This window comes from Rhineura floridana, chromosome 1 (genome assembly GCF_030035675.1).
Source record: "Rhineura floridana isolate rRhiFlo1 chromosome 1, rRhiFlo1.hap2, whole genome shotgun sequence".
In the NCBI taxonomy this organism is placed as follows: domain Eukaryota; kingdom Metazoa; phylum Chordata; class Lepidosauria; order Squamata; family Rhineuridae; genus Rhineura; species Rhineura floridana.
Window position 1 is genome coordinate 27698911 of NC_084480.1, and position 12253 is coordinate 27711163.

Genomic DNA, 12253 nt, shown 5'->3' on the forward strand with positions numbered 1-12253 from the left:
CGATTAAGAAAGGCATACATTACCTAAAATTGCAAGCAAAAAGGTGCTTAGCAAGAGAAATCTGCACTAAAATGCTGACTTTTTTTTTTAAAAAAAAATGCAAATTGCAGCAGAACTGAATTAGGGATTGGAAAAATGAGAAAATGAGAGAAACGAAATTGATGGGCCTTTCCATTGCTAGCTAGGGAGGACTTGGACAGGTGCCCTTTCCTCTTGACACAGGTTAGGCGAGGAGAGATGCATAAGACCCATTCATGTGCTTTGTCTTCTTTCAAAGTTAAAAAAAATTAGATTTATTTCTTTTTGTTCTAGTTCTCATCTCTGAGAGGGAAGCCTTACTTTTTTAATTAATGTCGTTTATTTACAAACACAAATATCATACAATCCAGAAACTTAATATTCTATACATTTAAACAAATGAGTTTTCTTTCTACCACCTCTAAAAAGAAGTTATGTTGGAAATGTGTCAGTATTATTTTGTTGTTAACTATTAACCAATGCACTTAAATATCTTGTCTAACATTCCCAAGAAAGTATAAAGTGCTGTATCTTGTGACTCCTATCTAGGGAAAGAAAGACTTGTCAATTTCAGTTCACTCAGTTTTTCAGTTTTCCAATCTTAAATTCAGTTATGCTGCAATTTGAGTAACAACAACAACAACAATAATAATACCACCACCACCTGGACATGCTGGGGATTGAAACTGGGGACCTTCTTCATTCAAAACAAATGCTCTGTCACAAAGCTATGGCTTCCTTTTCTCACTTTGACAATATTAGTTCGATTGTGTAGTTCAGGGGTAGGGAAACTTTGGTCCTCCAGATGTTGATAAACTACAGCTCCCATCATCCCTGTCCACTGGCCATGCTTGCTGGGGCTGATGGGAGTTGTAATTCAGCAACATCTGGAGGGCTAAAGGTTGCCCATCCCTGCTATAGACCATACCCCATATGTTAAAGAGCCATTCATTCAAAAAGGAAAGATTGCTTTTTTTCTCCATTTAAAAACTTATGGCTATACACAGAGTTGTCATCTCATTTTCTGGCAGTACTACATTTTTCACACAATTCAGCAGTATATCTGTTGGATCCAAGAGTAGTATATATCCTGTGATGTTTTCAATTTTACTCTTAACAGAAAACCAGTATGTTCTTATTTTAGGGCATGATCAAAAATATCTAATCTGCCCTGAGAAGATTACACCTTGCATACATTGTATTAAGTCTAACTTGGGACAGATTCCATTAGAACAAGATTTTGCAAAACTTTCCTGGAAGTTCAGACAAAGAGCCCGCCATGGTACATGCTTCCAAATTCAGCTCCACACACTGGATGTCACTCCATTCAATAAATCCAGTTCCCATTTATGTTTATATTCTGCTTTATAGCCCCAACAGGTTCTCAAAGCACCTTACAAAAGATAACAACTAATATCACACTCAAAATTGTTATCTGAAACAGTGCCAGGATTATTCAGGCAGCATTCCCTTCCCTCATTCTTGACTTTCCCCAGGATTGCTCTTCTGTTGATATGCATTTCAAAAGCATCCAAGTGAACCAATCAGATCAAGGGTAGGAAGCCTCAGGGTCAAGGGCCAAATATGGCCCCCAGGCCTCTCCAGCTGGCCTTTGGGACTCTCTCCAGGCCACATCCCTCACCAATCTTTTTACCCTCATTGCGTGATTTTGCCTGCCTGGAACATATCCTAGAACTCTGATAATGCTTGCTTGGATAGAGGTTGGAAAGGGTTGTGTGAACATGTTTAGAAATGAGTCTACTGTAAAATTAGTGGTTTTTGCTCCACCAACTTTTGCTTCTGACACTGCCCACCACTGGCATGTGGGCCCAGAAGACTGCCCAGAAGCCAATGAACCCTGGACCTGAAAAAGGCTCTTTGCCCTGAATTACTATTATTTATTAAATTTATATTCTGCCCTTCCAGCAGGAGCCCAGGGTGGCAAACAAAAACACTCTAAAAAACACACGTGAAGATATATTGACAAAACATCTTTAAAAACATTTTTTAAAAGCTTTAAAAACATATTAAAAAGCAATTCCAACACAGATGCAGACTGGGATAAGGTCTCCACTTAAAAGGCTGGTTGAAAGAGGAAGGTCTTCAGATGGTGCCTCTCTAATATTTAAAGGGAGGGAATTCCAAAGGGTAGGTGCCACTACGCTAAAGTACGGTAAAGTTTCCTATGGTGTGTGAAATGGACCTCCTCATAAGATGGTATCTGCAGGAGGCCCTCACCTGCAGAGTGCAGGGATCAACTGCGTATATAAGGGGTAAGACAATCTTCAGGTATCCTGGTCCCAAGCTGTATAGGGCTTTGTACACCAAAACCAGAATCTTGGAACTTAGCCCGGTAGCTAATGAGCAGCTAGTGCAATTCTTTCAGCGGTGGGGTGACATGTTGGCGATACCCTACCCCAGGGAGCAGATGCGGTAGCACATTTTGCACCAGCTGCAGCTTCTGGACCAGCCTCAAGTGCAACCCTACATAAAGCACATTACAGTAATCCAACCTGGAGGTTACCCATGCATGGACAACAGTGGTCAGGCTATCCCAGTCCAGAAACATATAATGTATAGACTTAATATTCTTTTAGCTTGCACATTAGAGATATTATCCATCCAAGTTTTTTATTGGGTCTGAGTGGACCTGTTTTCCCCCCCAGTAACCTGTGACCACAATGTCTAACCTGCATAGCTATCGAAACAAAATAGCTCAAAATCATCTCACATCATTCATTTTTGTATGTTTTTACTCTTCCATCATCGAGTATTTGTCTTACTGCAAGGCGAACCAGGCTGGGGGGGGGGGCAAGGTTTGCACATTACTACTTCCTTATGCATACAACTTCCACCTACACCAGGGATGAAGAGCCTGTGTTGTTGGACTGCTCCCCATCAGCCCAATCCCGCATGGCCAATGGTGCTGGGAGATGCAGACTGGCAATATCTGGAGGGTCAAGGTTCCTCGTTCCTGATGTACAGTATGCCACTGGTATGCAGAGGTTAAACATTTTGGTCCTTACTTGCCATTCCACTCATAGGAACGTAGGAAACTGCCTTATATCATTTGTCTGTCTAGCTCAGTGTTGTCTGCTTTGACTGCCAGCAGCTCTCCAGGGTTTCAGATGGGCACTTTTCCAAGTCCTTCCTGGAGATGTTGAGGTTTGAGCTTGCAACGTTCTGCATGAAAAGCAGCTGCTCTGTCACTGAGCTATAGTTCTCCCTGTGCCAGTGCCATGCATAGTTATCTACTAAAGCCTCAGCATCTCTCAAAACCACACACAACTGCACCATTCTTTTTAAGGCATCCAAAGCTTTCTGAATGAGTCACTCTCCGTGACTACGATCCGTGACTCACAATGCCTCAGAACTGAATTATGATACAAGTAATGCAAAGTGAGAGACATTAGGTCATTCAAAAGTCCCTTTCTAAGAAGTGTCTAATGAGGCATAAAAATTGCCAGCTGTTCACTTCAATCTGAGCCACGGAAGTTTATGACCCAGAGCAACCTACAGTTCTGCAGGGGAGGGGAAAAGGCCACTGTAATACTTACCAAGAAAGTTTACGTAACTCCACAAAAGTTCTATCAGTTTGTTCAGCCAATGATTGTGAACAAAAGAAGCAAACACAAAAATCATGCTGGAGTTTTGAGCAGTATGAAGAGTGCTTCAGTGATGTTGGACCATGTTCAGTTATCCCAGTGAAGTCAAACTTTTTTGCATTCTACATCCCTACCTTAGACCCAATATCCAAATGTAACTAAGAGCCTAAATATAATTTCAACCACATATTCTTCTCTAGCTTAACTCTGCCTCAGTGTTTCTTCTCTTCATCTGCAGTTGTTTTTAGATTGTAGGTCCCTGGAGGCAGGGACCTGTTCTTTGTGAGATGCCATGTATATCGCTGATGCTATACTAAAAAATTGTAAGAATCAAGTAGTCTGCCGAGACATTCCTGTGCTTCTGTACTGAAATCTCTGCAAATTGCAGAGCAGGTGTGGGGAACCATCATCCCTCCGGATGTTGCGGAATACAACTCCCATCAGCCCCAACAAGCATGGCTACTGGACAGGGATGATGGGAGTTGTAGTTCAGCAACTTATGGAGGGCCAAAGGTTTCCCACACCTGTTGCAGAGGATTCTGGGAAATGTGATTTGGTAATCATTTCAGGCAGGCCTGAACTTGCTTATATAGACCACCCATAATCCAAAATGACTTGTCAGCATTAGTTAACCGGCCACCTAATAGAGGTATAAACCAAGAAACTAGGCTTGCCACAAACCCATATGCTACCTCTCTACCTGTGTATCCCAGTCTTTCCCAACTAGTGGGACACCAGGTGTTGCTGGACCACAACTCCCATCAGCCTCAGCCAGCATTGCCAATGGTCAGGAAAGATGGGAATTGTGGTCCAACAACATCTGGTGGCCCACCAGTTGGGAAAGGCTGGTGTATCCACTCAGGCAACAGTACATAACATTAGCCATGCCATTGGGGGCTCATTTACCTATTCATCCTCCAGCATGATATATGGCATCACCTGTCAACAATGCCTTTCAGCTATCTACACAGGACAAACTGTGCAGTCTCAGTGTAAAAGATCAGACAGATATCAATCTGATATTAAGACATTCAGGAACATTTCAGTCTTCCAGAACACTCTTCTGTTGACCTGAAAGTCATCATTCTTCAGTAAAAGAGCTTCAAATGCCATGAAACTGCCAACCAGAATTCACTTGTAAAACTCAATCTAGATTAAGGTCATCTCTCCCACTACAGGTGTTAGCATACCAAAGCTAGAAAGATTGTGTTATTCTTAAACTCCCGCTATTGCACTAAACAGTCACTGTGCTTTTCTTATATACTTTTGAGCTTTCTAAAGAAATGTCACAAATTGTACCCTCTTGAATGTATGACCTTTTTGCCCCTCTGTTTACATTCCCTCCCTGTACATGTTTGTGTTTATATATAACCTGCCCACTGAGGATATTGCATGTATCTGACTCTACTTCACAAAACCTTTTGCCATAATAAATCTGTTAATCTTTAAAATGGCACAAAGCTCCTTTTTGTGACTTTTGTTGCTTAGGGGAATAATACAAGGATCTCTGCATCCAGTCAGATGCAGCAAAATTTCTGCTCTCCCCCCACCCCAAAAAAAGTCTAATATTGAGAGAGAAATTACATCTAGTATCATGAACACCTTAATAGGGAGAGTGTGGCAAAAAATTCAGGCCTCACGCAGGACACAGCTAGAGCACAGGCAAGATGTTTTTTTTTTCTTTTTTTATCTCTTCCTCCCTCTGGGATGCAAGAAAAGTCTTGGGGAATGACAGCCAATGCAGCTGAGCAGGAGATCTGCCAGGTCAAAGCTACAGAAAACAAGATGCTAAAAAAACCACAGTTTCATGCAATACAAGGGATGCTTGGCTATCATTCTCTCTTGAAGTTCACATCTGGCTTTCCGGCTATGCTCATTTGGTCTATCCAAGGCGGCCTGGGAGCTGCAAGTGAATGCCAAGATCAGCAATGCCATTTTCCAGAAGGAAAGGATCTGATTGCGGTCTGTGGGGATGCAATGCTGAAGAGCAAGGGCAACAAAATAGAGCCCTAGAGCAAGGTATTCACATGGGGTGACTGTAACAAGGCTGTGTAGCATCAGTTTTCTTAGGTAAAACCAGAGAATTTCAACTTGGTTACAGCCTGACTAATAATCAAGAGATGCAATTACAGAGCACCACCTATGCATATGTTTCTTTTCCCTTGTTTTCATATCTGTTTTTAATGTTGTAAGTCACTTTGAGTTTCTTTTTGGGAAAAAGGGACATCAGAACAACAACAATATACAATGTAGAGATTTCACAGAGTCACCATTTCCCCCTCCAAATTCACACTAGCCACACACACAAAAAACAACTTTTGTGTTCCCACAAATTCTGCTGCCACTGCAAAAAATTCCTCCCAGGTCATCTTGGTTTCTCAGAAGTGGGAGTTAATTGGGAGGTGGGGGATCATGGAATCCTAGAATCATAGACTTGGCTGTATCACCATTTCTCTGTCTCTAACTATAGATGTACCTCAAGAAAGCTTTTTTGCTGCTTTTGTCATCTCTCACTTACCTCAGGTCATTCTCAGCTTTAGCCTGACACCATCCCTGCAATTCCGTGCTACCTGTCTGTACTCTTCCTTTATGGCCTGACCTTCTTTCCATTTCCTGGATGTGTCTTTTTTTGTTTTCAAGCTGTCTCTAAGCTTTTTGTGAAGCCACTTCTTCTGCTGTCTTCCCCCTTTTTTCCTTGATGGAATTGTTTGGCATTGCACCTTTAGAATTTCCTTTTTTAGAAACCCATCTCGGACTCCTTTTCTCATTAGGGTCACTTGGCACAGATCCTTACTTACCATTGTTTCAAGTTTATTAAAATCAGCTTTCCTGGCTTCCTTCCTACATTTTTATGAAGACTATTACTGAGCCCCATTAGAGCCGTTCCCTCAGTTCCTTTTACTGTGTACAAGCCTTTGTCAGTTGTTACATCTCCCTTCCCCTTAGGATTCAGTTTAAAGCTCTCCTGATGTTCTCCATGCTGTGACCAAACATATTCTTCCCAGTCCTTGTGAGGTGCAATCCATCATTTGCCAGCAATCCATCTTACATGAAGCATAGCCTGTGGTCCCAGAATCCAAATCTCTTGCATCGGTACCACCTTCGTAGCCAGACATTCACCCCAATTATTTTTCTTTCCCTTTCCTCTCCTCTTCTAAATATCGGAAGGATGGATGAGAAAACTATCCGGCCCAAAGTCCTTGAGTTTCCTTCCCAGAGCTTCAATGTCTGATGTGATTTCTTCGTAGCTCCGCTTGGCAGCATAATTTGTTTCCACATAGATGAAAAGAAGGGATATCTGTCAGTGGGCTTTATGAGTGATGGAAACCCTCATACCTGGCAGCATACCTGATGAGTCCATGGATCTTCTCGGCATACTTGGGTTTCAATCCCACACAGTAGAGAGTTTCCCAATACTACTCCTCCTCTCTTGTTGTTGTTGTTGTGGGGTGTGGTTTCATGCTTCTGCTTGACTGAGCTTCAGTCTCTCGCCCGCTGTCGCATGGGGTCTCCTATAATTCTTTCCTTGCAGGCTGTCCTCCAGTCTCATCCCCAAGTGCCTGAAAGCGGTTCCATAGTTCCACCAGTGAAGGGTGCCTTCTACCTCTCTGCTCCTAACTATCACCCTCTTCCATGGAGTTTCCTCCATTTTGTTGTTGCTCTCCACAACAGTCTCCTCTTCTGCTTCAACATGTTGTTGGTCTTCCACCTCCTGTACTTCTCTTTGCTGTTATTGTTCTAGCGTTCTATTTAAGAACTCTTTGTCTTCTATTTTTCAGTGTGGCCACACACCATTCCAGGCTTCTCACGTTTTCTTCCAACAGTACCAAAAGCTTGCACTTATTGCGCTGGCACACCATGTTGTTCTCAGGCAAGAAAACAATCACTGCACACACCTTGCAGGTCACCACCACTGGAGTGTCCTTCCCATCCATAATTTCTACTGCCTTTTGTTTCTTTCTTTTTACTTGTATTGGAATGACCTGTGCTTTGTCCTGTCCTCCTTTAGGGTAAACAGGAGAGTCCCACTGGTATGTGGTGCATCGTACAAGAAAAGAAAAATTGGGACCTCCCCCGCCAAACTCCTGTTAGCTCTCCTGGTTCGCTCGTTCTGTTCGCTCACTCTCTGATAGCTGGTCTCACTTATAAATCCTCTGGACCAGCTGACCAGAGCTCCCTCTGCTCTGCTCAGTTAGGAGTCAGGAAACAGAATGGAAGTTAGCACCACATACACATTAGTGGCACATGTACATTAGGTGTGGGGACTGGTAGGAGAAAGGGAGGACCCATTTTTCCTTGTGACTCAACAACATTTAAGTTATTTATTATATTTATATCCCACCTTTCCTCCAAGGAAATCAAGGTGGTATACAAACATGGTTCTCCCCCTCCTGATTTTATCTTCACAACAATCCTGTGAAGTAGGTTAGGCTGAGATATAGTGATTGGCCCAAGGTCACCCAGTGAGCTTCATGGCCCAGCAGGGATTTGAACCCTGGTCTCTCAGGTCCCAGTCCAGCACCCTAACAACTACAGCACATTGTCTCTCATGTTGTACAAAAAGCATGGAGTTTCCAGGAATGCGGTGTCTGTGCATGAGCTTGGTTAAACCTTTAATTCCATACTGCACAAGTACAGAATCTGCATGCAGAACTTTTAACATTTTAGGAAAAAAACTCAGCTTTTACTTTTTTAAAGCAAAATTCAAGTCCTTATACTGTGAAGACACACTTGAAAACTATACAGGGGATGGGACCATTAGGATTTCTAGAGGCTGGGGGAACAGTCTCAGTGCTCTGAATAATGTAGGGAGTCTCTGCATTACTAGCTGAAAGATGTATACAGACAGTAGAATTCAGTTTTTTCCTTGGTACAAACTATTTATAAAGGGCTGAAAGTAGATATCCCTGAATGGGGGCAGGGGAACCTCCTGCAACAGTAGAATACAAAGACTTAATGGCCTTTTATGGAACACTGGAGGAAAATAGTAATCAAGGTCTCCTGACTAGCGACAGCAGGGCTACAGCTTAGTAGTAAAGCACATGCTTTGGGTGCAGAAAGCCTAGAGTTCAGTCCCAAGCATCTCCTATTAAAAGATTCTCAGATGGGCAGAGGTCTTTTCCAGCTGTGCTGAGACCTGATGAGGCCACTGTTGGTCAAAGTAGACAAACATGGCTACATGGACCAATAGTTTGATGATGTAAGGCAACTCCTACACAACATATGTTAGGGGGAGAGGCGACGGAACTACTACTGTATACCTCCCTAAGGATTTAAGCAGAACACCACCAGCTCTGCTTGAGACCTCGGCTTTCTACATAATATTCTACTGCAAACACAGTAACAGCCAGTTCTATGAAGATTTTTCTGCACTGCTCCAAGGGTGATTGGCTACAAAAGCAGTTCATGTCAGGAGCCCCCTACGATGGAAGGGAATCTACTGAGGGAGCTTTCAGCAATGCTACAAAACTTTTTTTTCATCACAGCTACCCCTCCAGTAATCATAATCAACAACTGTTTTGTGAATAGCCAACGTATCACCATCTATACTGCCTGAATTTTAGTTCCCTCTGACTTCACCATTTCCAGCCCCCACCCATCCACCATATGTTTATACACCTATAAACTCAGGATAACACTTCCGGCATCAAATGAGGTAAACTGTAGCCCACAAAAGGTTATACGAGTGAAAATAAGGTACAACAGTGCATTATATCAGGGAAACAGATGAAAAATATGCATAGAATTAGAAATGCACACAGGAGTGCACATGTTTTCATGCAGATTGGTTTTATTTACTTAGCAAAAATGGGGCAAAAGGATATTGATTGGAACAAGGAGAAACAGAGAGAAACGCAAATTGACAAGATGTTTAGCTCATACTTACAGACTGGAATTTCAGCAGTATTTATCAGAGAAGGAGGAGAGTGACCACCTTTATTTTTCGCCACCACCAAGAGTACACAATCATTTCCCCCCAGGTTTATTGTGGTGCTGTTGAAGGGCTCCAGAACTGCCTGCCTGTTCATGGATGTTTCTGAGAGACACCAAGACACTTCATACTTCTCTATCAAGCCATTCCTGTCCGAAATGGGAAGCGGCTATTGAAACAGACATTGTAAAGAACAGATAATGAGTTTATGAAAACAGGAAAAGGAAGTATAACTTTTTTTAAAAAAAAAAACTTTTTAAAAGTTGTTTTGTTTTAATGTATTTTAAAGTCTGTTTTTACGATGTTTTAAAGTGTTTCTGGTGCTTTTGTTTGCCGCCCTTGGCTCCTGCTGGGAGGAAGGGCGGGATATAAATAAAATAATAAATAAAATAAATAAGTATGTGGAAGGGAAAAAAACATGCAGTTAAAGGTATTTTCACAAAGGTACTCTGAAAAATCCTATAAGCTGGGTCTTGCTGCAGTTTACTTGCTGAGTGCTGGGCAACCCACTGAGTGACAATTATTAAATAAAGGCTTATAGAAAGCTGCCTTTCAGACTGCTGGTGCATCTAGCTCAGTTTTGCTTGCCCTGACTGGCAGCAGCTCTCCAGGATTTCAGATGAGGGACATTCCCAGCCCTACCTGGAGATGCCAGGGCTTTCTGCATGCAAAGCAGATGCTCTACCACTGAGCTACATCTGCCCAGCTCCTCCAGGAGTTGGTTTCTTGGTCATACAAAAGTGTGGGAGAGTGTTGGGAGAGTTGAGTAAAATGTTGCCAAATGGTTTTTATGTGTAACCAACCTGCCAAATCCAGTTAAAGTGACCAGTTTGTACTGCAGGGATGTGTAGACTGTGGCCCTCCAAATGTTGAACTCTCAGTGACCCCCCCAGCCAGCAAGGCCAGGGGTTCAAGGATGATGGGAGTTGTAGTCTAAAATCTGGAGGACCACCGGTTGGCCACCCCTGCTGTACTGAGTAAGCCAAAAGGGAAAACACTCTAGCCTACACTGGGATGGGAAAAATTTGGCCCTTCAGCATGGCCAATGGACAAAGATGATGGAAACTGCAGTCCAACAACATCTGCAGGGCCATAGGTTCCCACTCCTGTGCTGCATGTATACATAGAAAAGGGATAAGCAACGCTAAAGTCCTGCACTAAATCATTATTCAAAGTTGTCTGACAATTCACACAACCATATGGGACATGCTAGAAGAGTCTCTTCAAGAGTAGTGTTCCCCACCTCCTGGTATGATGAGCTGGTCTTGCCATCTTCCAAAATATATATATTGCCACAAGAGGATGTTTTCCCTCCCACCCCCAACGATCAACATCATCACCACCACCACTTTATTCATGTGCTACCTTTCTGCAAAAACAAGAAATGCTCAAAGTGGCTTACAACAGTGACAATATGTCACAAAATCAAGTACTGCAAAAATCAGTTCATAATTAAGAACAGTAACACAGCAATATGTGACAAATGTAACAGCATGCAAACAAACAACCATATGAATGAACCCGGACTCTGCATTCAGCATGTGAGGTCTTTCTTTGTGTGCCGTCTCTGAGGGAGGTGTGGAGGATGATGACATGAGAACAGGCCTTCTCAGTGGTAGCCCCCTGCTTATGGAATGCTCTCCCTAGGGAAGTATACCTGGTGCCATCATTATCTATCTTTAGGCGCCAGGGGAAAACATTCCTCTTCTCCCAGGGATTTGTCTCTTAATTTTTAGAGGGTTTCTAACATTGTAGCCTCTTCTATGGGGTAGGTTGTCCCACTTTCTTATCCATTTATTGTGTTTCTTAACATTCTAGTTGTGTTTGTTTTATATTGTTTTTAATATTTTTATTGTATATTGGTTTGGGTTCATTTTTATGAAGAAATGCAACTAATAAATTTAATAAAATAAATAAATGAATGAATAAATAAACAAACAAGCTTTGCGGATACCATGGACCGTGAAAAAGACAAATAATTGGGTATTAGAACAAATGAAACCAGAACTATCATTAGAAGCTAAAATGATGAAACTGAGGTTATCATACTTTGGACACATAATGAGAAGACATGATTCACTAGAAAAGAAAATAATGTTGGGAAAATCAGAAGGGAGTAGAAAAAGAGGAAGGGCAAACAAGAGATGGATTGATTTCATAAAGGAAGCCACAGACCTGAACTTACAAGATCTGAACGGGTGGTTTATAGCAGATGCTATTGGAGGTCGCTGATTCATAGGATCGCCATAAGTCGTAATTGACGAAGGCACACAGCTACAACAATAACTAATTGTATATCACTTTGGGTTCATTTTTATGTAGAAAAGCAACTAATACATTTAATAAAATAAATGAATGAATGAACTAAATAAATGTAGCAACAATGATGTGATCATCATCCATATTCTCATGAGGGTTGTATTCCCCCCCCCCAAAAAAACCAATCCTCAAATGAATAAGAGGAACAAATTCAGCTTATGGCAAGTTTTGTACTTCAGGAATGGCTGTGTGCATTGGCTCCAAAAGAGCTAAGTTTGCAAGCAACAAGTAGTATGTCTAGCAACCAGTAATCTAAGGAGAAATTAAAAACAAAAGCAGCTGGGCACATACCTTCCAAAAGATGTTTATAGTCTCACCATCAGGACTTCTCTCTCGCCAGATATCTAGCTTTGCTGATGGAGCTAGGAGAAGAGAGTTT

The 12253-nt window shown here is 42.0% G+C and overlaps 1 protein-coding gene across 4 annotated transcripts in view; it reads right to left on the bottom strand.

Moving 5' to 3' along the window:
- Positions 1–12253, bottom strand: part of LIFR (LIF receptor subunit alpha) — a 122518-nt gene that overhangs the window by 29866 nt on the left and 80399 nt on the right. For all 4 annotated transcript variants that reach the window (XM_061616701.1, XM_061616711.1, XM_061616720.1 and 1 more), the window contains exons 12-13: positions 12166–12236; positions 9511–9724 (exon numbers count right to left, since the gene is read on the bottom strand). In XM_061616701.1, coding sequence (XP_061472685.1) covers positions 9511–9724; positions 12166–12236 — 285 coding nt within the window. The remainder of the gene's footprint in view (positions 1–9510; positions 9725–12165; positions 12237–12253) is intronic.